We start from the raw sequence: 24,291 nt of genomic DNA, 5'->3' as shown, positions 1-24,291 counted from the left end.
GGGTCTCTGAGGGTGGTGTTGGGGGGGAGCTATGAAGGGGGGTCCTGTGGGGGGGTTGGGGGGTCTCTGAGGGTGATGGGGGGGGGGATGGAAGCTATGAAGGGGGGTCCTGAGGGGGGGTTGGGGGGTCTCTGAGGGTGGCGGGGGGGGGGGGGGGGGGATAGAAGCTATGAAGTGGGGTCCTGTGGGGGGGTTTGGGGGGGTGTTTGTGCACCTGACACGCAGCGGCGAGGTCGGAGGCGAGCCGGAAGCGTGCGGAGATGCCGGGGGGGAGGTGGGGGCTCAGAGCCCCCCCCAATGCGGGGCGAACCGCCCGCAGGCACCGCACGGCCGCCTCCACCACCAGCTCTGCGCTCAGCTCCCGCACGCTCTGCACCTCGGGGGGCACCGGCCTAAGGGGGGGGGGGGGGGGGGGGGGGGACAGCAAAGAGAACCCCCCCCCATTCCTCAGCACACCCCTAAATCCATCTGCAGGCCACCCCCCCCCCGACCCCCCCTCACTCCAGGCACTGATATGCAACGGGACCCCAAACCCCTGAACCGCCCCCCCCCATTAGGATATTCAGCCCCCCCCGTTAGGTTATTCAGCCCCCCCTATCCCCCCCACCCCCATTAGGATATTCACCCCCCCCCCCATTAGCTTATTCAGCCCCCCCTCCCCCCCCAAATAAGGATATTCAGCCCTCCCCCTCCCTCCCCCCCCCCAAGGACCCCTCCCCCAAATTCCTCTCCTACTCCCTCTCCTCTCAGGGACCCCAGAACCCCCCCCCCCAATCCCCCCCACCCCCATATTCCTCCCCACTCTCTTAACCCCCCCCTCCAAACTCCCCATACCGCCCCCCAAGGAATCCCCCCCCCCTCCCCCACTTTCACCCCCCCGATTCCTTAGGTTCCTTTCCTCCTTACCCCTCCCCCAACCTCAGGACCCCCCCCCAATATTTTTTGTCCCCCCCCCATTTCTTTTAACCCTCCCTCCCCACCGACGACCCCCACTCACGTCCCCACTTGCCGCAGCGAATGGATCAGGATTTTGTCCACTTCCTCCATGGCGGCAGCACTGAAGGGAGGGGGGGGTGGGAAGGGGGGGGGGGTCCCAACCCCTTTTTATGAGGGGGGGGGTCCCCAAATCCTTTGGCGGGAGCCTTGTACTTAAAAGGGGGGGGGGTACAGAGAACCCCCAGAATCACCCTTTTCCTATTCTCTTCCCCCCTCTCCTTTACTCCTGGGGTTTCTGGGGGGGGGGGGGGGGGGGGTCTTCAAGGATTGTTTTTGGGGGGGGGGTCCCGAGGATTTGGAGAGGGACCAAAGATTTGGGGCTCCGGCGGCCCAGCACCGCCCCCCGTCACGTGACGAGAAGCTCCCCCGTCACGTGACGCGCGGCACCTCCCCGCCCTGTCATGTGGGGCCGCTCGCTTCCTGTCACGTGACGCCGAGCTCCGCCGGAAGTGCGGCTTCCCGCGCGGCCGCCATTTTGCTCGCTCCTCGCCGTCCGCCATCTTGTCCGCTGAAGGCTTCGCGGTTTTCGGCTTAAAGTCGCTGAAAAATTGGAAAAAAGACAGCCTATTGAATTGAGTTCTTCTTTGCAAGCGAGCCACAGAAAGTCACTGGTATCTATTTTAGGAAAAAAAAGGGGCAATGCTGCCCATATGTAGTTGGGGTTTGTGTGTGTGGAATAATGGTGGCTGTTTCCCACAGGAGGGGGTGGCGTCGGCCCGCCCTCATCCCTCACAGCCGGCCGTTGAAGACGTGTGGAGGAGCAGTGAGGCCGCAGTTCCACTCTGCGGCGCTGCTGGGAGATCATTGAGCGGGGCTGCCCCGTCCCTCTTAACGCTGTGCCACAATGAGTGTTTTTATCCCTTTTCTGCCCGTTGGTTTTTAGCGTGAGTTGTGGGATGGGCTCTGAGTGGCCCTAATCCTACCTTAACCCTAACGCTACCTTAAGTCCTAAGCCTACCTTAACCCTACTCCTAAACCCTATCCTAACCTTAATCCTACCTTAACCCTAACCTTAACCCTAACGCTACCTTAACTTCTGGCCCTACCTTAACCCTACTCCTAAACCCTATGCTAACCCTAATCCAACCTTAACCCTAACGCTACCTTAGCTCCTAACCCTAACTCTAATCCTACTGCTAAACCCTATCTTAACTCCTAAGCCTAATTCTAATCCTACCCTAAGCCTAAACCTAACCCTAAACCTAATTCTAAGCCTATCCTAACACTAACCCTAACACTACCCTATGGGAGTTGTAGTCTGCAGTGGGGCATGATGGGAAATGTAGTTCACTTGGGGGCATGATGGGAGTTGTAGTCTGCAGTGGGGCATGATGGGAAATGTAGTTCACTTGGGGGCTTGATGGGAGTTGTAGTCTGCAGTGGGGCACGATGGGAAATGTAGTTCACTTGGGGGCATGATGGGAGTTGTAGTCTGCAGTGGGGCATGATGGGAAAATTAGTTCACTCGGCGTCGTGATGGGAGTTGTAGTCTGCAGTGGGGCATGATGGGAAATGTAGTTCACTTCGGGGCATGATGGGAGTTGTAGTCTGCAGTGGGGCATGATGGGAAATGTAGTTCACTTGGGGGCATGATGGGAGTTGTAGTCTGCAGTGGGGCATGATGGGAAATGTAGGCTGAGGAGAAAATGGTGGCTGTGCAGGGCAGGATGGGAGTTGTAGTTTGTGGTGGGCCCTCCATGCAGGGCATGATGGGAGTGCCAGGTGTGAGGCACGGTGGAGGGGAAGATGGTGTCCATGGGGGTGGGTGAGGGGGAAATGGTGCCGGTGAGGGGGCGAATGGGGGGGAGGATGGCGCCCGTTGGGGGCGTGTGATGGGGAAGTGATGGCTGTGGGGTGTGAGTGGGGGGGGGGTTGAGGGGAAATGGGTGTCCGTGAGGGTGGGTGAGGGGCAGATGGGGTCTGCAGGGGGAGAAAATGGTAGTCAGACCTTTCCCTTTGCCCCTTGCCCGCCTGTGCCCCTGTTCCCCCGCTGCACACGTGGGCACATGTCCCCATCCCAGCCTTGTTAAGCCTTTAATCCCTCAGCAATAACGAGCGCGAGGCCACAGGAGGAGCCGTGGGGAGGGCCTGGAGCCCAGAGACCCCCCCAACCTCCCTTAAATTCCCTCCCACTGCCCTCCCTCCCCTCCCCAAGCCCCCCAAGATTCCCAACATCCCCCTGAACCCCATCAGCACCCTCAAAATACCACAATCCCACTGACTGCCCCTGAAATCCCACCCCCCCTCCAGGTCACCCCCCTCCCCACCGCCCCGAGATGTCGGAGTCTGAGGAGAATGGAGAGGGTGAGTGTAGGGGGTGTCCTGAAGGGGTCTGAAGTGCTTGTGGGGTTCAGGAGGGGGGGAGGAGGGGGGGGGAAGAGGATATATAGGGTACTGTGGGAGATCTCAATGGGGATGTGGGATTTGGGGGGGGTCCCAGGGCTGTTATGGAAGTTTGGGGGGGTGTCCCAGCGGGGTCGTAGAGGTCCTGGGGGAGAGTCCCGAAGGGGATGTGGGGGGTCTGGTGGTGTCCGAGGGGGATATGGGGCATCCTTAGGAAGATTTGGGGATGGGGGGGCTTCCTCAAAGGTGTAGGGGTCTCGGTATATTGGGGGGGGGGGGGTCCACTGCTCACCCCACTGACAAACCCTCCCCCACAGGCCCCCCCAAGGGGCTGTCACCTTTGGCCGAAGCCATGGGGCAGCCCCTGGGTTGGTCAGGAACTGAAAGCAACGGGGGGGTAACGGATGGTGGGACCCCCCCGGGGCAACGGCACCGCCGCCCCCCCCACACCAAACACAAGGGACAGGGGACCGGGGGGGTCCATCGCTCCCCCCGCGCCCTCTTCTGCCTCCGCCTCAACAACCCCATCCGCAGAGCGGCCATCAGCATCGTGGAGTGGAAGTAAGTTCTGTTTTGGGGTGGGAGGGCGGGGGGGGGGTGTGCAAGTAATATGGGTCACTTTGGGGGGGGGGGGGGGAGGTGAGTTTGGAGTTGATATGAGGACAACTGGGGTGCTTATAGGGAGGTGGGGGGGGATGGATTTTTGGGAGATTGGAGGGCACAGCACATTTTGGGGTGGGGGGGGACGGGGGTTGGGGGTGGTTATGGGGAAAACTGGGGGCCTGAACCCCACCACCACCCGTTGCCCCCCCCTCTTTTGACCCCCCCCCCCCCCCTCCCAGGCCCTTCGACATCCTCATCCTCGCCACCATCTTTGCCAACTGTGTGGCGCTGGGGGTCTACATCCCCTTCCCCGAGGATGACTCCAACGCCGCCAACCACAACCTGGTAGGGACCCCCCCCCCCCCATGATTAAATGCAAAGGGGGGGGAGCTTGGCATGTGTCACACGTGTCCCCGTGCACACACGTGTGCCGCTGCCTTAAGCTGCTTAGTTGGGGGCATTGGGGGGGGGGGATTAATCTGGATTTATTGCCCTTCCCCCACAGCAAGGGATGGCTGTGATACTTATGCCTGGGGGGGCGGGGGGGGTGTGGCCATGGGGGTGTGACCTCGGGGGTCCCCAAGGGGGGGTTGTGGATGTGGGGATGTGACATGGGGGGGTCCCTTGTCCCTGAGGGGGGGTTGTGGATGTGGGGATGTGACATGGGGGGATCTCTTGTCTCCAAGGTGGGGGGGTTGTGGATGTAGGGATGTGACATGGGGGGGTCTCTTGTCCCCAAGGGGGCTTGTGGATGTGGGGATGTGACATGGGGGGGTCTCTTGTCCCCAAGGGGGGGTTGTGGATGTGGGGATGTGACATGGGGGGGTCCCTTGTCCTCAAGGGGGGGGTTGTGGATGTGGGGATGTGACATGGGGGGGGTCCCTTGTCCCCAAGGGGGGGGTTGTGGATGTGGGGATGTGACATGGGGGGGTCTCTTGTCCCCAAGGGGGGGTTGTGGATGTGGGGATGTGACATGGGGGGGTCCCTTGTCCCCAAGGGGGGGGTTGTGGATGTGGGGATGTGACATGGGGGGGTCCCTTGTCCCCAAGGGGGGGGTTGTGGATGTGGGGATGTGACGTCAAGGGGTCCCTCTGTCCCCAAGGGGGGTGTGGTGGCCATGGGGATGCCAGCAGCCCCCCCCGTCCCCCTGTCCCTTGTCGTCGTCCCCCCCCCCACATAGGAACAAGTGGAGTACGTTTTCCTCATCATCTTCACGGTGGAGACGTTCCTGAAGATCATTGCCTACGGACTGGTGCTGCACCCCAGCGCCTACATCCGCAACGGCTGGAACCTCCTCGACTTCGTCATTGTCATCGTGGGGTGAGACCCTCACCTTGACGGGGGGGGCCACAAAGAGGTGGGGACCCCTCCCACGACCCCCCCCCCCCCCATCCCCACCTCGTTGTCCCCTTCAGGCTTTTCAGCGTCATCCTGGAGCAGGTGTCCCACAAACCCGGTGAAGCTCACCACATGAGTGGCAAACCGGGCGGCTTCGATGTCAAAGCTCTGCGTGCCTTCCGTGTCCTGAGGCCCCTCCGCCTCGTCTCCGGCGTCCCCAGTGAGCTGGGGGGGGGGGGGCTGTTATCTGTGTGTGTGTGTGTATGTGTGTGTCGGCCCCCCCCCCCCCCAAATCTCAAGCTTCCCACTGAATCCTCCCGGGCTCCCCCAGGCCTCCACATCGTCCTCAACTCCATCATGAAGGCCATGGTGCCGCTGCTGCACATCGCCCTGCTGGTGCTCTTCGTCATCATCATCTACGCCATCATCGGCCTCGAGCTCTTCATTGGCCGCATGCACAAGACCTGTTTCTTCATCGGCTCCGGTGAGGGGTGCTCCCCCCTCCCCCCCAAACCACCAGGATCCCGTAGGACCCCCCTTAAAATTGCCCAGGATCTCCTCCATTGGATGTCTCCTTCTGTGCACTTGGATAATCCCCCATCTCTGCGACTCCAGAGAGCCCCCATCTGTCCGAAATCACTTCCCAGGGGGGTTTGAGGTCCTCCTGCCCTTCCCCCCTCCCTCCCCCCCCCCCCCCCCCCCCAAAAAAAAACTTGCTCAGGACCCTACCCCCCACATTGGCCACCTGCCCCTATATCACACGAGATTTCCATCCCCTCAACTCCAGGACTCCACAACCCCCCACCATCAACCAGCATCACCCCACAACTGTATACTAGGACCCCCCCCCCGCTCCCTAAAAACCCTCCCAGAGACCCCCCCCTCCCATGAGACCCCCACCTCCAAACCTCCCCCACTCAGAGGAAGCATCCCTCACCACCCCTCATCCATCAGCCCCCCCTCCATCCCCCAAACCGCCCCCTAACCTCACTGTGGGGGTGCTGATGACCCCCGTGGACCCCCCCCCCCCAGACCTGGAATCAGAGGACGACCCCTCCCCGTGTGCTTTTTCGGGGCACGGCCGCGCCTGCCTGCAGAACAACACGGAGTGCCGGGGTCGCTGGGAGGGCCCCAATGGGGGCATCACCAACTTTGACAACTTCTTCTTCGCCATGCTCACCGTCTTCCAGTGCATCACCATGGAGGGATGGACTGACGTCCTCTACTGGGTGAGCTCCCCCTTCCCTGGAGGGATGGGGGGGGGACACCCCAAAATGCGCCTCCCCCTGTTGGGTGTTCAGACCACGCTGCCTTTCTGCTTTGTCAGCCCCTATTTCCCCCCGCTATGGGGTCACCACAAATTCTGGCTGCCCCAATGTCAACCAGAGCCACCGTGAGGGTCACACGGTGTCACTTTGTGGGGCCACCCCATACGTCTCTTGAGGTCACCCCAAAGTTCCCCGAGTCGCCCCCAAATATACCCCAAAGTTCCCCCCAGGTCACCTGAAATATACTCTAAAGTCACTCCTGAATATCCCCCAAAGTCCCCCCCAAGTTCCCCCAAAGTTCCCTATAATCACCCCCAAATGTCCCCCAAAGTCACCCCAAACATCATCCCACGTTGTCACCCAGAATGTCCCCCAGACTCACCTCAAAGGTCCCACAGGGTCACCCCAAATTCCATCCACCCCAAAGTCGCCCCACACATCCCCCAAATCCCCCCCCAGAGTCACTCTATGGGGTCACCCCAAATTCCACCCACCCCAAAGTCACCTCACACATCCCCCAAATCCCCCCCAGAGTCACTCTATGGGGTCACCCCAAATTCCACCCACCCCAAAGTCGCCCCACACATCCCCCAAATCCCCCCCAGAGTCACTCTATGGGGTCACCCCAAATTCCACCCACCCCAAAGTCGCCCCACACATCCCCCAAATCCCCCCCCAGAGTCACTCTATGGGGTCACCCCAAATATCACCCACCCCAAAGTCGCCCCACACATCCCCCAAATCCCCCCCCAGAGTCACTCTATGGGGTCACCCCAAATTCCACCCACCCCAAAGTCGCCCCACACATCCCCCAAATCCCCCCCAGAGTCACTCTATGGGGTCACCCCAAATTCCACCCACCCCAAAGTCGCCCCACACATCCCCCAAATCCCCCCCCAGAGTCACTCTATGGGGTCACCCCAAATTCCACCCACCCCAAAGTCGCCCCACACATCCCCCAATCCCCCCCAGAGTCACTCTATGGGGTCACCCCAAATTCCACCCATCCCGAAGTCGCCCCACACATCCCCCAAATCCCCCCCCAGAGTCACTCTATGGGGTCACCCCAAATTCCACCCACCCCAAAGTCGCCCCATGCATCCCCCAATTCCCCCCCAGAGTCACTCTATGGGGTCACCCCAAATATCACCCACCCCAAAGTCGCCCCACGCATCCCCCAAATCCCCCCCCAGAGTCACTCTATGGGGTCACCCCAAATATCACCCACCCCAAAGTCGCCCCACGCATCCCCCAAATCCCCCCCCAGAGTCACTCTATGGGGTCACCCCAAATTCCACCCACCCCAAAGTCGCCCCACACATCCCCCAAATCCCCCCCCAGAGTCACTCTATGGGGTCACCCCAAATTCCACCCACCCCAAAGTCGCCCCACACATCCCCCAATCCCCCCCAGAGTCACTCTATGGGGTCACCCCAAATTCCACCCATCCTGAAGTCGCCCCACACATCCCCCAAATCCCCCCCCAGAGTCACTCTATGGGGTCACCCCAAATTCCACCCACCCCAAAGTCGCCCCATGCATCCCCCAATTCCCCCCCAGAGTCACTCTATGGGGTCACCCCAAATATCACCCACCCCAAAGTCGCCCCACGCATCCCCCAAATCCCCCCCCAGAGTCACTCTATGGGGTCACCCCAAATATCACCCACCCCAAAGTCGCCCCACGCATCCCCCAAATCCCCCCCCAGAGTCACTCTATGGGGTCACCCCAAATTCCACCCACCCCAAAGTCGCCCCACACATCCCCCAAATCCCCCCCCAGAGTCACTCTATGGGGTCACCCCAAATTCCACCCACCCCAAAGTCGCCCCACACATCCCCCAAATCCCCCCCCAGAGTCACTCTATGGGGTCACCCCAAATTCCACCCCTAACATCACCCTAAATTTACCCTAAACGCCCCCCCCATGCGGTCACCCTGAATTCCATCCCCCTAAACTCACCCCAAATATCACCCCACGGGGTCACCCCAAATTCCACCGCCCCTGGCGTGACCCCAAATACCCCAAGACCACCCCCATTGCGCCCCCCCCCAGATGCAGGACGCCATGGGCCACGAGCTGCCCTGGATTTACTTCGTCAGCCTCGTCATCTTCGGCTCCTTCTTCGTCCTCAACTTGGTGCTGGGGGTGCTGAGCGGGTGAGCGTGTCGTTAGCGTGTCGTTAGCGTGTCCTTAGCATGTCGTTAGCGTGTTCCACACGTGCCCATCCCCTCAGGGAGTTCTCCAAGGAGCGTGAGAAGGCCAAAGCACGCGGTGACTTCCAGAAGCTGCGGGAGAAGCAGCAGCTGGAGGAGGACCTGCGGGGCTATATGGACTGGATCACACAGGCTGAGGACCTGGAGGGGGACGAGGATGAGCACGAGAAGCACCGTATGTCACCGAGGCGGGGGGGGAAATATGTCCCCCCCCCCTGCCCCCTTCCTTTTGTCACCTTCTCGTCCCCTTCCCTGCAGGCCTGACCACCGAGGAGCTGATGGGGAAGAGAAAGCCTCGCCTCAAGTGGCTGCGGCACGCCAGCCACTCCACCGACACCCACGGTAAGGAAACAACAAAAACAAGGGTACACCCCCGAAAATCGGGGTACGCCCCCAGCTTGGGGCTGACCCGCCCACCTTTGTCCCATTGTGGGGGGGTGCTGATCTTGTTCCCCCCCCCCACCCCCCCCCCCACTTCACAGCCAGCCTCCCCGGCAGCGAGACCACGTCGGTGAACACCGAGACGGCGGGTGAGGAGGAGGCGCAGCCCAACGCCTGCGACCGCTGCCTGTGAGTGCCACTCTGGGGTCCCCAGGAGCCCCCAGACCCTCTGCAGCCCCCCCCCCAGTGCTCCCTGCTGTGCCTATAGCCCTCCCCAGTGCTCCCCGTAGCCCGCGTAGCTCCCCAGTATCAAGCTTGGGACCCCCATGGACCCCTGTATTTATTTTTGGATACCTCAACAGCTCTTCCGGGACCTCAGCATTGACCCCGAGAGCCCCTGTAGTTCCTTATCCCGCACCCCAGACCCTAAAAGTGACCTTAAGTCTTCTCTATAATTCCTTATAGACCTCCCAAGACCCCAAATTGAGCCTAGAACCCCCCCATAGTTCCCTACCCCACCCCCCAGACTCCAAATGTGACCCAGGGACCAATCATACTTCCTTAGAGCCCCCCCCCCTCAGGACCCCAAAACTGACACTTAAAACTCTCTCACCTCCCTATAGATCTTCCAGGACCCCAAAACTGATGTTGGGGCCTCTTGCAGCTCTTTATAGATCTCTTAAGATGCCAGAATGGACCCTGGGATCCCCCCGTAGCTCCCTATCCCTGCACCAGACCCCAAAAGCGACCTTGGGGCTCCCCTACAGCTCCTTATAGACCTCCCCCAGAACCCCACAAGTGAACCTGGAACCCCCCACCCCCACCCCACAGCTCCTTGACCCACAGGGACCCCAGCACTGACCCCCAGCCCTCCCCTTGCATCCACTGGGACCCCCATGTGCACCCTTTGTGCCCCTTGACCTCCCAGTTTTTGGGGTAACTCTTTGCTTTCTTTTCCCTCCCCAGGGGCAAAATTACCAAGACGAAATTCTGGTGAGTTGAAGAAATGGGGGCACACTGTGCCCCCCCATCCCCAAATCCACACAGCCAACAGCATCCGTGTGCCCCCAACTCATCATTCCCCCACTGTACCTCCATAACGCCCCCAAATCCTCCAGTGTACCCCAAACCACCCCCGATATTGCCCCCAAATCCTGCTGTTGTACCCCAAACTACCGCTGTTATACCCCCAAATTCCCCATATACCCCAAAACTCAGTCATGGTGCCCCCACATCCCCCTTGTGTATCTCAACCCATCCCTATAAATACCCAGATTCCCCCCATCTACTCCAAACCACCCCTATAATCCCCCCCAATCCCCTGATAATACCCCCAAACCACCCCAATAATCCCCCCAGTTCCCCTGATAATACCCCAAACCATCCCATAAACCCCCACCTCCCCCCATATACCCGCAACCACCCCCACATCCCCTCGATATACCCCAAACCACCCCGATAATCCCTCAAATTCCCCTGGTAACACCCCAAACCACCCCCATAAACCCCCAGATTCCCCCAATATCCCCCGAACCACCCCGATAATCCCCCTAGTTCCCCTGATAACACCCCAACCCACCCCCATCACCCCCCAGATCCCCCCATATACCCGCAACCACCCCCACATCCCCTCGATATACCCCAAACCACCCCGATAATCCCTCAAATTCCCCTGGTAACACCCCAAACCACCCCCATAAGCCCCCAGATTCCCCCAGTATCCCACGAACCACCCCAATAATCCCCCCAGTTCCCCTGATAACACCCCAAACCACCCCCATAAACCCCCAGATTCCCCCATATACCCACAACCACCCCCACATCCCCTCGATATACCCCAAACCACCCCGATAATCCCCCAAATTCCCCTGGTAATACCCCAAACCACCCCCATAAACCCCCACCTCCCCCATATACCCGCAACCACCCACACATCCCCTCGATATACCCCAAACCACCCCGATAATCCCCCCAGTTTCCCTGGTAATACCCCAAACCAACCCCATAAACCCCCACCTCCCCCCATATACCCACAACCACCCCCACATCCCCTCAATATACCCCAAACCACCCCAATAATCCCCCCAGTTCCCCTGATAATACCCCAAACCACCCCCATAAACCCCCAGATTCCCCCAACATCCCCCGAACCACCCCATAATCCCCCCAGTTCCCCTGATAACACCCCAACCCACCCCCATCACCCCCCAGATCCCCCCATATACCCGCAACCACCCCCACATCCCCTCGATATACCCCAAACCACCCCGATAATCCCTCAAATTCCCCTGATAACACCCCAAATCACCCCCATCACCCCCCAGATCCCCCCATATACCCGCAACCACCCCCACATCCCCTCGATATACCCCAAACCACCCCGATAATCCCCCAATTTGCCCTGGTAATACCCCAAACCACCCCCTTAAACCCCCACCTCCCCCCATATACCCGCAACCACCCCCACATCCCCTCGATATACCCCACACCACCCCGATAATCCCCCAATTTCCCCTGGTAATACCCCAAACCACCCCCATCACCCCCCACCTCCCCCATATACCCACAACCACCCCCAGATCCCCTCGATCCCCCCGAATCCCCCCCCCCAAATCACCTCATCCTCCCCTCCAGGCGCCGTCTGCGCCGCCTGAACCGGGTGCTGCGCCGGCGGTGCCGCGGGGCGGTGAAATCCGTCTCCTTCTACTGGACTGTGCTGCTCCTCGTCTTCCTCAACACCCTCACCATCGCCTCCGAGCACCACGGGCAGCCCCAGTGGCTCACCGAGACGCAAGGTATGGGCTCACCGTGTCACCCTCGCACTCCTTGTCCCCATTGCTGTGTCGGCCCGTCGCTGCGTTGTCCCCTGTCCTCTTCACGGAGGTGACAGGTGGCTCTGTGTCACCCCACGGTTGTCCCCAACACCGTGTTGTCCTCCCATCCCCGTTGCTGTGTCATCCCTGCCACCCTCTCACTTTTGTCACCTTCTTGTCCCTGTCACCACGCTGTCCCTGTCACCATGTTGTCACTGATGGTCTCCATGTTGTCACTGATGGATCACTGAGGGTGATCTCCTCCTTGTCACCTTCTCATCTCCGCCACCTCCTTGTCACCTTCTTGTCCCTGGCACCACCTCATCCCCATCACTCTCTTGCTGCTGTCACTCTCTCATCCCTGTCACGATGTTATCCTGATCACCCTCTCCTCCCTGTCACCCTCTCATCTGTCCTGTCACCCCCTTGTCCCTGTCACCATGTCATCCTTGTCACCCTCTCCTCCCTGTCACCCTCTCATCCTTGTCACCCTCCCATCCCTGCCAGCATGTAATCCTTGTCACCCTCTCATCTCTGTCACCCTCTCATCCCTGTCACCCTTTCATCCTTGTCACCCTCCCATCCCTACCATCATGTAATCCCTGTCACCCTCTCTGTCCTGTCACCCCCTTGTCCCTGTCACGACGTCATCCTTGTCACCCTCTCTTCCCTGTCACCCTCTCTTCCCTGTCACCCCGTTGTCCCTGTCACCCTGTTGTCCCTGTCACCCCTTTGTCCCTGTCACCACGTCATCCCTGTCACCCTCTCCTCCCTGTCACCCTCTCATCCTTGTCACCCTCTCATCCCTGCCATCATGTAATTCCTGTCACCCTCTCATCTGTCCTGTCACCCCCTTGTCCCTGTCACCATGTCATCCTTGTCACCCTCTCATCCTTGTCACCCTCCCATCCCTGCCAGCATGTAATCCCTGTCACCCTCTCCTCCCTGTCACCCTCTCTGTCCTGTCACCCCCTTGTCCCTGTCACCCTCTCATCCCTGTCACCCTCTCATCCCTGCCATCATGTAATCCCTGTCACCCTCTCCTCCCTGTCACCCTCTCATCTGTCCTGTCACCCCCTTGTCCCTGTCACGACGTCATCCTTGTCACCCTCCCATCCCTGCCAGCATGTAATCCCTGTCACCCTCTCCTCCCTGTCACCCTCTCATCCTTGTCACCCTCTCATCCCTACCATCATGTAATCCCTGTCACCCTCTCTGTCCTGTCACCCCCTTGTCCCTGTCACCCCTTTGTCCCTGTCACCCTCTCCTCCCTGTCACCCTCTCATCCTTGTCACCCTCCCATCCCTGCCAGTATGTAATCCTTGTCACCCTCTCATCCCTGTCACCCTCTCATCCCTGTCACCCTCCCATCCCTACCATCATGTAATCCCTGTCACCCTCTCCTCCCTGTCACCCTCTCCTCCCTGTCACCCTCCCATCCCTGTCACCCTCCCATCCCTGCCATCATGTAATCCCTGTCACCCTCTCCTCCCTGTCACCCTCTCCTCCCTGCCACCACATAATCCCTGTCACCCTCTCATCCTGTCCCCATCATGCCCCATCCCCTTATCATCCCCACCCCACCAAACAGCCGCTCCTCAGAGCCGACAGTGCCTCTGAGTCACCCCGCGGTGTCCCCACCACCGCGCCCTCACCCCAAAACCACCCTTTTCCCCCCCCATCCCAAACAGCCTACGCCAACAAAGCTCTGCTCTCTCTGTTCGCCGCCGAGATGGTGCTGAAGCTGTACGCCCTGGGGCCCTCCTGCTACTTCGCCAGCTTCTTCAACCGCTTCGACTGCTTCGTGGTGTGCGGCGGCGTGTTGGAGACAGCCCTGGTGGAGCGCGGCGCCATGGAGCCCCTGGGCATCTCCGTCCTGCGCTGCGTGCGCCTGCTGAGGGTCTTCAAGGTCACCAGGTGGGCGTCGGGGGGGGTCAGGGGGATCGGGGGGGGGGGGAAGGGGATGAGTGGGAGAAGGGTGAGGGGGTGCTGGGGGTGCTGAAGGGGATGCGGAGGTGCCTCTCGCCTCTGTGAGGCGGCTGGTTGGTGGCACGGGGTGACAGGGGACAGGGTGATGGCACGATGGGGTGACGGTGATGGCACAACAGGGTGGTGGGATGACAGTGATGACAGAACAGGGTGATGGGGATGACAAGGTGACAGGATGATGGCACAACAGGGCGATAGGGATGACAAGGTGACAGGGATGACAAGGTGATGGCACAATGGGGTGACAGGGATGACAAGGTGACAGGGATGACAGTGATGGCACAACAGGGCGATAGGGGTGGCAGGGATGACAGGGTGACAACGCAATGGGATGGTGGGATGACAGGGTGACAGGGATGACAAGGTGACAGGGATGACAGGGTGATGACACAACAGGGTGATAGGGATGGCAAAGATGACAGGGTGACAACGCAACGGGATGATGGGATGACAGGGTGATGGCACAACGGGGTGACAGGGATGACAGTGATGACACAACAGGGCGATAGGGATGGCAGGGATGACAGGGTGACAACGCAATGCGATGGTGGGATGACAGGGTGACAGGGATGACAAGGTGACAAGGGTGACAGGGATGACAGGGATGACAGGATGATGGCACAACAGGGTGACAGGGATGACAAGGTGACAGGGATGACAGGGTGATGGCACAACAGGGTGACAGGGATGACAAAGGTGACAGGGATGACAGGGTGACAACGCAACGGGATGGTGGGATGACAGGGTAATGGCACAACAGGGTGACAGGGGTGACAAGGGTGACAGAGATGACAGGGTGATGGCACAACAGGGTGATAGGGATGGCAAGGGTGACAGGGATGACAGGGTGATGGCACAACAGGGTGATGGCACAACAAGGTGACAGGGATGACAGGGTGACACGGACGATGGTGACAGCACAACAGAGTGACAGGGTGATGGCACAACAGGGTGATGGCACAGGAGGATGACAGTACAGCAGGGTGACAGGGATGACAGAGTGACAATACAACAGGCTGACAAGGATGACAGCAGCAGGATGACAGGGTGACAGCTCAACAAGGACACAAGGACAGCGGTGACAAGGACGAGAGGGTGATGAGGGCACAACAGGGTGACAGGGATGAGAGGGTGACAAGGACAGCACGGTGTTGGGGACACCAGGAGATGATGCAGAGCCGCCTCTATGGAGCTCCGGTTTGGTGGCACGGGGACGATCCCGGGAGGCAGTGGGGTGATGGGGGTGACGTGGTGTTGGGGGCAACATGGTGACAGGGACAACGTGGCGGTGGGGACAACACAGTGTTGAGGGGACAGCAGGGTGAGGGGATGGCATGGTGGCACTGAGAGGTGACGGGGACGCCGCGGAGCCCACCCCAGTGCTCCCAGTAAGCCCAGTACCCCCCCCACCCCCCCCCCCTCCAGGCACTGGGCATCGCTGAGCAACCTGGTGGGCTCGCTGCTGAACTCCATGAAGTCCATCGCGTCGCTGCTGCTGCTGCTCTTCCTCTTCATCATCATCTTCGCACTGCTGGGCATGCAGCTCTTCGGCGGCCGCTTCAGCTTCGATGAGACGCAGACCAAGCGCAGCACCTTCGACACCTTCCCCCAGGCCCTGCTCACTGTCTTCCAGGTGCCCTGGACCCCTTTAGAGACCCCCCAAAACCCCTATAGGGCCCCCAAAACCTTGTGAGGGACCCCAAAACCTTGTGAGAGACCCCAAAACTGATGAAACCCCAAAATGTGGCTGGAAAATCTCCCCCTCCCCTTCTCCAAGTTGCAGTCCTGTGGGTGGCTGACAGAGGGGGACTGGGAGGCTGCATTGCGTGAACTGGGGGTGTACTGGGAGCACTGGGAGCACCGGGAGGGGGACGCTGAGGTTTTGGGGTGTCCCCTTCCCCCCCCATTTCTGACCCAGATCCTAACTGGGGAGGACTGGAACGCGGTGATGTACGATGGGATCATGGCTTACGGTGGGCCCGTCTTCCCTGGGATGCTCGTCTGCGTCTACTTCGTCATCCTCTTCATCTGTGGGAACTGTGCGTGGGCACTGGGAGCACTGGGAGCACTGGCAGGGGGAAGTGGGAGAACTGGGAGGGACTGGGGGCACTGGGAGCACTGGGAGGGGGGACTGGGAGCGGTGGGAGGGACTGGAAAGAGACTGGGGAGCACTGGGGGGAGACTGGGGGGCAGTGGGGGATACTGAGGGATACTGGGAAGCACTGGGATGAGACTGGGGGGCACTGGGGGATACTGGGAGGCACTGGGGTGGATAAGGGCACACTGGGAGGATACTGGGAAGCACTGGGAGCATCACTTCACCCCTTCCTCCCCACAGACATCCTCCTCAATGTCTTCCTGGCCATCGCGGTGGACAACCTGGCGGATGGTGATAACATCAACTCGGGGGCAGAGGGCAAGAAGTGAGTGTGGGGGGAGGGTCCCCAAACCTGAGGGGGGGGGGAGGGGGGTTGGGTGTGGAGAGGGCACCGCTGTCCTGTGTGTGAGCCCCCCCCAATTTGTCCCCTCCCCCCAACCTCAGGGACAAGGCCGGGGAGGCGGAGGCCAACGCGGGGAGCCAGGATGTGAGCGTGAAGGTGAGTGTGAGTGGGAGTGCACGCCTCAACATGCTTGTGTGTGGCCCTCGTGCACCCCTACGTGTGTGTATATGGCCCTCGCATGACCCAACGTGCGTGCACACGACCCTCACACGCTCCAACATGAGTGTGTATGGCCCTTGCACACCCAGCATATGTGTATGTGGCCTTCACGTGACCCAGGACAACCCTTGCACGCCCCAACATGTGTGTGTGGGTCTCGCCCCCCAACACGCGTGTGCACAGCCCTCTCACAACCCAACCCGTGACCTCACACGCATGTGCACGGCCTTGCACACTCCAGGTCGAAGGGGAGCAGCAGGAGGAGGAAGAGGAGGAGGAAGAAGAGGAGGAGGAGGGCAGCGAGGAAGGTCAGCTCCACATTGGGATCCCCAGGGAGGGGGGAGAGAGGAGGGGAGGGCAAAAAGACCCCCCTTCCCACTGGTGGGGGCAGAAGGACCCCCCCCACACACACTGGTGGGTCCCCACAGGTGACGAAGGGGCCGGGGGGGAGCGGGACAGCCTGGGGGGGCAGCGGCTGGAGAGCCTGGAGGAGCCCCCCAAGAACAAAGTGGCACCGATCCCCGAGGGCAGCGCCTTCTTCCTGCTGGGCAGCACCAACCCGTGAGGACTGGGGGGGACCGGGGGGTGGTACTGGGAGCACTGGGAGCGGGGAGGTGGGGACACGGGGATGGGAGCGATTGTTGGGGGGCACTGGGGCTGGAGATATGTACTGGGGGGGCTGGGGGCACCGGGGCTGAGGACACAAACTGGGGGTACTGGGGATACTGGGACTGGAGATGTGTACTGGAGGATACTGGGACAAGGAGGACAGGGAGCACTGGGGACACTGGGACTGGAATATGCACTGGGGGACTGAGGATACTGGGATTGGGATTGTGAAGGGGGGGGGGGGCACTGGGGATACTGGGACTCAAATTGAGCCTGGTGATGCAGACTGGGAGCACTGGAACTGGGCCACAAATTGGAACTGGGGGTACCAGGTGTGGGGATACAGACTGAGGGAAGCTGGGAGCAATGGGGGATGCCCGGATCACTGGTTTTAGGGGGGGGTGCAGGGGGGGGGAAGGGGTGTGGGGGGTGTACTGGAAGCACTGGGAGGTGCTGACCTGTGCTCCGGGCAGGCTGCGGGTGCGGTGCCACGCTCTCATCCATCACCACGTCTTCACCAACCTCATCCTCGTCTTCATCATCCTCAGCAGTGTCTCGTTGGCCGCCGAGGACCCCGTGCGCGCCCACTCGCCCCGCAACCACGTGGGATACTGGGCAGACTGGGGGGGGGGAACTGGGAAGGACTGGGGAGGGTCCCTCACCCCACCTCTATCCCACCCCTATGTGGGACCCGCGTGCCCCACAGGGAGTTGTGGGGGGGGTTGAGGGGGGGCGCTGGGGGGTGTTTAGGGCTTGGGGGACCACTGGGGGTTGGGGGAGGGGTGTTTAGGGGTTCGGAGGGGTCCTTGGAGGGTGGGGGGGGGGGTGTTCCTGGGGTCATCCCATTCATTCCCCAACCCCCCCCCCCGTAGATCCTGGGCTACTTCGACTACGCCTTCACCTCCATCTTCACCGTGGAGATCCTGCTGAAGGTACCGGGGGAGTCTGAGGGGTTGAGGGACCCATGGGGATTTTGGGGGGGGGGGAGGGTTGTGGTGTTTTTTTTTGGGGGGGGGGGGTCCGCAGCTCTGGGGCTCATGGGCTCCCCCAGATGACGGCCTTCGGCGCCTTCCTGCACAAAGGCTCCTTCTGCCGCAACTGGTTCAACCTCCTCGACCTGCTGGTGGTCGGCGTCTCCCTCGTCTCCTTTGGCATCCAGTGAGCACTGGGAGCACTGGGAATGTGGGGGGATGGGGCACTGGGAGCACCGGGAGCGCCGCAGGGGTTGCACTAGGAGTGCTGCTGGTGACACTGAAAGGCACTAGGGGCACTGGAGGTGCCACTGGGGGCACTGGAAAAGCACTGGGAGCACCACTGGGGGCACTGGAGGTGCCACTGGGGGCACTGGAAAAGCACTGGGAGCACCACTGGGGGCACTGGGAGTGCCACTGGGGAGCACTGGGAGGCACTGGGAGCACCACTGAGGGCACTGGGAGGCACTGGAGGTGCTACTGGGAGCACTGGAAGGCACTGGGAGCACCACTGAGGGCACTGGGAGTGCCACTGGGAGCACTGGGAGGCACTGGGGGCATTGGAGGTGCTACTGGGAGCACTGGGAGGCACTGGGAGTGCCTCTGGGGCGCACTGGGAGTGCCACTAGGAACACTGTAAGGCACTGGGGGCATTGGAGGTGCTACTGGGAGCACTGGGAGGCACTGGGAGCACCACTGAGGGCACTGGGAGTGCCACTGGGGAGCACTGGGAGGCACTGGGAGCACCACTGGGGGCACTGGGAGTGCCACTAGGAACACTGTAAGGCACTGGGGGCATTGGAGGTGCTACTGGGAGGCACTGGGAGCACCACTGAGGGCACTGGGAGGCACTGGGGAGCACTGGGAGGCACTGGGAGCACCACTTGGGGCACTGGGAGCACCACTGGGCGCACTGGGAGTGCCACTGAGGGCACTGGGAGGCACTGGGGAGCACTGGGAGGCACTGGGGGCATTGGAGGTGCTACTGGGAGCACTGGGAGGCACTGGGAGTGCCTCTGGAGCGCACTGGGAGGTACGGGAGGTGCCACTGGGGGCACTGGAAAAGCACTGGGAGTGCCACTGGGGGCATTGGAGGTGCCACTGGGTAGCACTGGGAGGCACTGGGAGCACCACTGGGGGCACTGGGAGTGCCACTAGGAACACTGTAAGGCACTGGGGGCATGGGAGGAGCACTGGGAAGCACTGGGAGCACCACTGGGGGCACTGGGAGGCACTGGGGAGCACTGGGAGGCACTGGAGGTGCCACTGGGAACACTGGGAGCAGCACTGGGGGCACTGGGAGTGCCACTAGGAACACTGTAAGGCACTGGGGGCACTGGAGGTGCCACTGGGAGCACTGGAGAACGTGGGTTAAGGTCACTGGAAGTAGCACTGAGGGCACTGGGGTAACTGGGAGCACTGGGAGCACTGCTGGGGGCATCGGGAGCTAACTGGGCATACTGGTGTCCCTCGCTGACAGCTCCAGTGCCATCTCAGTGGTGAAGATCCTACGGGTACTGCGTGTCCTGCGGCCCCTGCGAGCCATCAACCGTGCCAAGGGCCTCAAGGTGTGCTGCTGGGAGGGACTGGGAGGCACTGGGAGGCACTGGGAGGCACTGGGGGGGAGGGGGGACGGGGGCACTGGGAGGTGACCGGGGCAGCTTGGCAGACTGGGAGCACTGGGACTCCTAACATGGGGTGTGACTGGGGTGCTGCTGCCACCAGCCTCTGGTTCTTGTGTCCAAACACCCTGTGTCCTGGTGTCCCCAACACCCTGTGTCACATCATCCTGGTGTCCCCAACACCCTGTGTCACACTGTCCTGGTGTCCCCAACACCCTGTGTCACATCATCCTGGTGTCCCCAACACCCTGTGTCACACTGTCCTGGTGTCCCCAACACCCTGTGTCACACTGTCCCCATATCCTGGTGTCCCCAAGGCCCTATGTCACATTGGCCCCATATCCTGACGTCCCCAACACCCTGTGTCACACTGTCCCCATGTCCTGGTGTCCCCAACACCCTCTGTCACATCATTCTGGTGTCCCCAACACCCAATGTCACACTGTCCCCATATCCTGGTGTCCCCAAACCCAGCGTCACACTCTCCTGGTGTCCCCAGCACCCACTGTCACACTGTCCCCATATCCTGGCATCCCCAGCAGCCAGTCTCACACTGTCCCCATATGCTGGTGTCCCCAGCATCCTGTGTCACATCATCCTGGTGTCCCCATATCCCAGTGTCACACTGTCCCCATATCCTGGTGTCCCCAGCACCCTTTGTCACACTGTCCCCATATCCTGGTGTCCCCAACACCCGATGTCACACTGTCCCCATATGCTGGTGTCCCCAACACCCTCTGTCATATCATTCTGGTGTCCCCAACACCCTTTGTCACACTGTCCCCATATCCTGGTGTCCCCAAACCCAGCGTCACACTCTCCTGGTGTCCCCAGCACCCACTGTCACACTGTCCCCATATCCTGGCGTCCCCAGCAGCCAGTCTCACACTGTCCCCATATGCTGGTGTCCCCAGCATCCTGTGTCACATCATCCTGGTGTCCCCATATCCCAGTGTCACACTGTCCCCATATCCTGGTGTCCCCAGCACCCTTTGTCACACTGTCCCCATATCCTGGTGTCCCCAACACCCAATGTCACACTGTCCCCATATGCTGGTGTCCCCAACACCGTGTGTCAGATCATCCTGGTGTCCCCAACACCCAGTGTCACACTGTCCCCATATCCTGGTGTCCCCAACACCCTGTCACATTGTCCTGGTGTCCCTAACACCCAGTGTCACACTGTCCCCATATCCTGGCATCCCCAACACCCAATGTCACACTGTCCCCATATCCTGGTGTCCCCAATCCCAGTGTCACACCGTCCCCATATCCTGGTGTCCCCAACACCCTGTGTCACATCATCCTGGTGTCCCCAACACCCTCTGTCACATCATCCTGGTGTCCCCAACACCCAATGTCACACCGTCCCCATATCCTGGTGTCCCCAATCCCAGTGTCACACTGTCCCCATCCTTCCATCCCCCAGCACGTGGTGCAGTGCGTCTTCGTGGCCATCCGCACCATCGGCAACATCATGATTGTCACCACGCTGCTGCAGTTCATGTTCGCCTGCATCGGGGTGCAGCTCTTCAAGGTGGGCCCACCCCTGCCCCCTTCCCCCCCCCATAGGGCTGGGACCCCCAACCTCCCCCCCCCAGGACCCCCAGATGGGTTCCCTCCCCACTTCTGACTGCTGTTTCCCCCAGGGCAAGTTCTACAGTTGCACTGATGAAGCCAAGCACACGCCTGGGGAGTGCAAGTGGGTGTCCCTGAGTGTGAGCGTTGGGTGTGAGTGTAGGCTGAGTGTGAGCGTAGGTTGCACGTGGGGTGTGAGTTACTGTAGGGTGTGAGCGTGGGTTGTGTGTGGAGTGTGAGCTGTGGGCGTTGTGTATGCATCGCCGAGCGTGAAGGCAAGCTGTGAGTGTGAGCTGAGTGTGAGCTGAGTGTGAGCACAGCCACAGCTGTGCTGGGTTGGGTCTGAGTGGAGGTGGAGTGTCGGTGGTGAGTCAGAAGTGAGCATAGGGGGAGTGTGTGTGTGTGTGTGTGTGTGTGTGTGTCACCATCCCCCCATGTGTCACCATGTCTGGGTGCAGATGTCCCCACGCTGTCCCCATCCCCACGCTGTCCCCACCCCACCCCTCCGGTGTCCCCATCCCCACGCTGTCCCCACCCCTCTGGTATCCCCATCCCCACCCCACCCCTCCAGTGTCCCCATCCCCACATTATCCCCACCCCTCTGGTGTCCCCACCCCCACACTGTCCCCATCCCACCCCTCTGGTGTCCCCATCCCCACGCTGTCCCCATCCCACCCCACCGATGCCCCCATCCCCACACTGTCCTCACCCCTTCGGTGTCCCCATCCCCACACTGTCCCCACCCCACCCATTCAGTGTCCCCATCCCCATTCCACCCCTCCGGTGTCCCCATCCCCACTCTGTCCCCACCCCACCCCTCTGGTATCCCCATCCCCATCCTACCCCTCTGGTGTCCCAATCCCCATACTGTCCCCACCCCATCCCTTCGGTGTCCCCATCCCCATCCCACCCCTCTGGTGTCCCCATCGCCACGCTGTCCCCATCCCCACGCTGTCCCCATCCCACTCCTCTGGTGTCCCCATCCCCACGCTGTCCCCATCCCACCCCTCTGGTGTCCCCACCCCCACACTGTCCCCACCCCACCCCTCCAGTGTCCCCATCCCCACACTATCCCCATCCCACCCCTCTGGTGTCCCCATTCCCACGCTGTCCCCACCCCTCTGGTGACCCCATCCCCACCCCACCCCTCCAGTGTCCCCATCCCCACGCTGTCCCCACCCCACCCCTCCGGTGTCCCCATCCCCACACTATCCCCACCCCACCCCTCCAGTGTCCCCATCCCCACATTGTCCCCACCCCTCCAGTGTCCCCATCCCCACGCTGTCCCCACCCCTCTGGTGTCCCCACCCCCACACTGTCCCCACCCCACCCCTCCAGTGTCCCCATCCCCATGCTGTCCCCACCCCACCCCTCCGGTGTCCCCATCCCCACGCTGTCCCCACCCCACCGATGCCCCCCGCCCCCCACAGGGGCACCTTCCTGGTGTACAAGGACGGGGACGTATCCCACCCGTCGGTGCGCGAGCGCCTGTGGCACAACAGCGACTTCAACTTCGACAACGTGCTGGCGGGCATGATGGCCCTCTTCACCGTCTCCACCTTTGAGGGGTGGCCCGCGTGAGTGACACCCCCTCCCCACCCCTTCTCCCCCCCTCCCAACCCCTTCCCCACCCCCTATCCCCACCCCGGGGGGCGCTGAGCCCTCCTCGTGTCCCCTCAGGCTGCTGTACAAAGCCATCGACGCCAACGCGGAGGACCAGGGCCCCATCTACAACTACCGGGTGGAGATCTCCATCTTCTTCATCGTCTACATCATCGTCATCGCCTTCTTCATGATGAACATCTTCGTCGGCTTCGTCATCATCACCTTCCGTGCCCAGGGAGAGAGCGAGTACCGCAACTGTGAGCTGGATAAGAACCAGGTGCACGTCAGCACGCTGCCACCCTGTCCCCGTGTCACCTCATCCCGGTGTCACCTCACCTTGGCGTCCCTTAGTCCTGGTGTCACCTCATCCCGGTGTCACCTCACCTTGGCGTCCCTTAGTCCTGGTGTCACCTCATCCCGGTGTCACCTCACCTTGGCGTCCCTTAGTCCTGGTGTCACCCCATTTTGGTGTCACCTCACCTTGGCGTCCCTTAATCCTGGTGTCACCTCATCCCGGTGTCACCTCACCTTGGCGTCCCTTAGTCCTGGTGTCACCCCATTTTGGTGTCACCTCACCTTGGCGTCCCTTAGTCCTGGTGTCACCCCATTTTGGTGTCACCTCACCTTGGCGTCCCTTAGTCCTGGTGTCACCTCATCCCGGTGTCACCTCACCTTGGCGTCCCTTAGTCCTGGTGTCACCCCATTTTGGTGTCACCTCACCTTGGCGTCCCTTAGTCCTGGTGTCACCCCATTTTGCTGTCACCTCACCTTGGCGTCCCTTAGTCCTGGTGTCACCTCATCTTGCTGTCACCTCACCTTGGCGTCCCTTAGTCCTGGTGTCACCCCATCTTGGTGTCACCTCACCTTGGCGTCCCTTAGTCCTGGTGTCACCCCATTTTGGTGTCACCTCACCTTGGCGTCCCTTAGTCCTGGTGTCACCCCATTTTGGTGTCACCTCACCTTGGCGTTCCTTAGTCCTGGTGTCACCTCATCTTGGTGTCACCTCACCTTGGCGTCCCTTAGTCCTGGTGTCACCTCATCCCGGTGTCACCTCACCTTGGCGTCCCTTAGTCCTGGTGTCACCTCATCCCGGTGTCACCTCACCTTGGCGTCCCTTAGTCCTGGTGTCACCTCATCCCGGTGTCACCTCACCTTGGCGTCCCTTAGTCCTGGTGTCACCCCATTTTGGTGTCACCTCACCTTGGCGTCCCTTAGTCCTGGTGTCACCTCATCTTGGTGTCACCTCACCTTGGCGTTCCTTAGTCCTGGTGTCACCTCATCTTGGTGTCACCTCACCTT

The 24,291-nt window shown here is 61.1% G+C and overlaps 2 protein-coding genes and 1 long non-coding RNA gene across 5 annotated transcripts in view; 1 reads left to right on the top strand and 2 right to left on the bottom strand.

Moving 5' to 3' along the window:
* Positions 1 to 94: 94 nt before the first annotated feature.
* On the bottom strand, positions 95 to 1,354 carry LOC121112986 (coiled-coil domain-containing protein 22-like). Its single transcript, XM_046906222.1, has 2 exons — positions 998 to 1,354; positions 95 to 392 (listed from the first exon to the last, which is right to left on the bottom strand). Exons 1-2 carry the CDS (start codon positions 1,045 to 1,047, stop codon positions 95 to 97), a joined length of 348 nt encoding a protein of 115 aa, XP_046762178.1. The 5' UTR covers positions 1,048 to 1,354.
* LOC101752139 (voltage-dependent L-type calcium channel subunit alpha-1F-like) overlaps positions 1,311 to 24,291 on the top strand; it is a 35,432-nt gene continuing 12,451 nt past the window's right edge. For all 3 annotated transcript variants that reach the window (XM_040657290.2, XM_040657289.2, XM_040657288.2), the window contains exons 1-30: positions 1,311 to 1,607; positions 1,696 to 1,880; positions 3,247 to 3,300; positions 3,657 to 3,900; positions 4,182 to 4,287; positions 5,123 to 5,262; positions 5,358 to 5,500; positions 5,612 to 5,764; positions 6,313 to 6,509; positions 8,604 to 8,707; positions 8,785 to 8,939; positions 9,023 to 9,106; positions 9,247 to 9,334; positions 10,112 to 10,138; positions 11,780 to 11,940; positions 13,650 to 13,875; positions 15,373 to 15,580; positions 15,866 to 15,986; positions 16,286 to 16,370; positions 16,490 to 16,544; positions 16,849 to 16,915; positions 17,036 to 17,168; positions 17,690 to 17,819; positions 18,089 to 18,148; positions 18,268 to 18,374; positions 19,668 to 19,755; positions 21,239 to 21,346; positions 21,459 to 21,511; positions 22,818 to 22,964; positions 23,068 to 23,269. In XM_040657290.2, coding sequence (XP_040513224.1) covers positions 3,273 to 3,300; positions 3,657 to 3,900; positions 4,182 to 4,287; positions 5,123 to 5,262; positions 5,358 to 5,500; positions 5,612 to 5,764; positions 6,313 to 6,509; positions 8,604 to 8,707; positions 8,785 to 8,939; positions 9,023 to 9,106; positions 9,247 to 9,334; positions 10,112 to 10,138; positions 11,780 to 11,940; positions 13,650 to 13,875; positions 15,373 to 15,580; positions 15,866 to 15,986; positions 16,286 to 16,370; positions 16,490 to 16,544; positions 16,849 to 16,915; positions 17,036 to 17,168; positions 17,690 to 17,819; positions 18,089 to 18,148; positions 18,268 to 18,374; positions 19,668 to 19,755; positions 21,239 to 21,346; positions 21,459 to 21,511; positions 22,818 to 22,964; positions 23,068 to 23,269 — 3,420 coding nt within the window. In that variant the 5' untranslated portion in view covers positions 1,311 to 1,607; positions 1,696 to 1,880; positions 3,247 to 3,272. The remainder of the gene's footprint in view (positions 1,608 to 1,695; positions 1,881 to 3,246; positions 3,301 to 3,656; positions 3,901 to 4,181; positions 4,288 to 5,122; positions 5,263 to 5,357; positions 5,501 to 5,611; positions 5,765 to 6,312; positions 6,510 to 8,603; positions 8,708 to 8,784; positions 8,940 to 9,022; positions 9,107 to 9,246; positions 9,335 to 10,111; positions 10,139 to 11,779; positions 11,941 to 13,649; positions 13,876 to 15,372; positions 15,581 to 15,865; positions 15,987 to 16,285; positions 16,371 to 16,489; positions 16,545 to 16,848; positions 16,916 to 17,035; positions 17,169 to 17,689; positions 17,820 to 18,088; positions 18,149 to 18,267; positions 18,375 to 19,667; positions 19,756 to 21,238; positions 21,347 to 21,458; positions 21,512 to 22,817; positions 22,965 to 23,067; positions 23,270 to 24,291) is intronic.
* On the bottom strand, positions 5,545 to 17,876 carry LOC112530291. Its single transcript, XR_005843581.2, has 10 exons — positions 17,675 to 17,876; positions 16,270 to 16,326; positions 15,920 to 15,975; positions 15,395 to 15,593; positions 13,655 to 13,852; positions 11,763 to 12,018; positions 9,001 to 9,039; positions 8,643 to 8,905; positions 6,315 to 6,566; positions 5,545 to 5,720 (listed from the first exon to the last, which is right to left on the bottom strand). It is a non-coding gene; the product is annotated as an uncharacterized LOC112530291 (long non-coding RNA).

Source organism: Gallus gallus, unplaced genomic scaffold, assembly GCF_016699485.2.
Source record: "Gallus gallus isolate bGalGal1 unplaced genomic scaffold, bGalGal1.mat.broiler.GRCg7b scaffold_97, whole genome shotgun sequence".
Lineage (NCBI taxonomy): Eukaryota > Metazoa > Chordata > Aves > Galliformes > Phasianidae > Gallus > Gallus gallus.
The sequence above is the reverse complement of the archived record's forward strand: the minus strand, read 5'-3'. Positions and strand labels throughout refer to the sequence as shown.

Excerpts from the sequence above, each read along its gene's own strand:
- LOC121112986 (XM_046906222.1), bottom strand. The coding sequence starts at position 1,047 with ATGGAGGAAGTGGACAAAATCCTGATCCATTCGCTGCGGCAAGTGGGG. Across the intron at positions 393-997 it reads TCGCTGCGGCAAGTGGGGAC|GCCGGTGCCCCCCGAGGTGC; the intron begins GTGAGTGGGGGT and ends CCCCCCCCTTAG.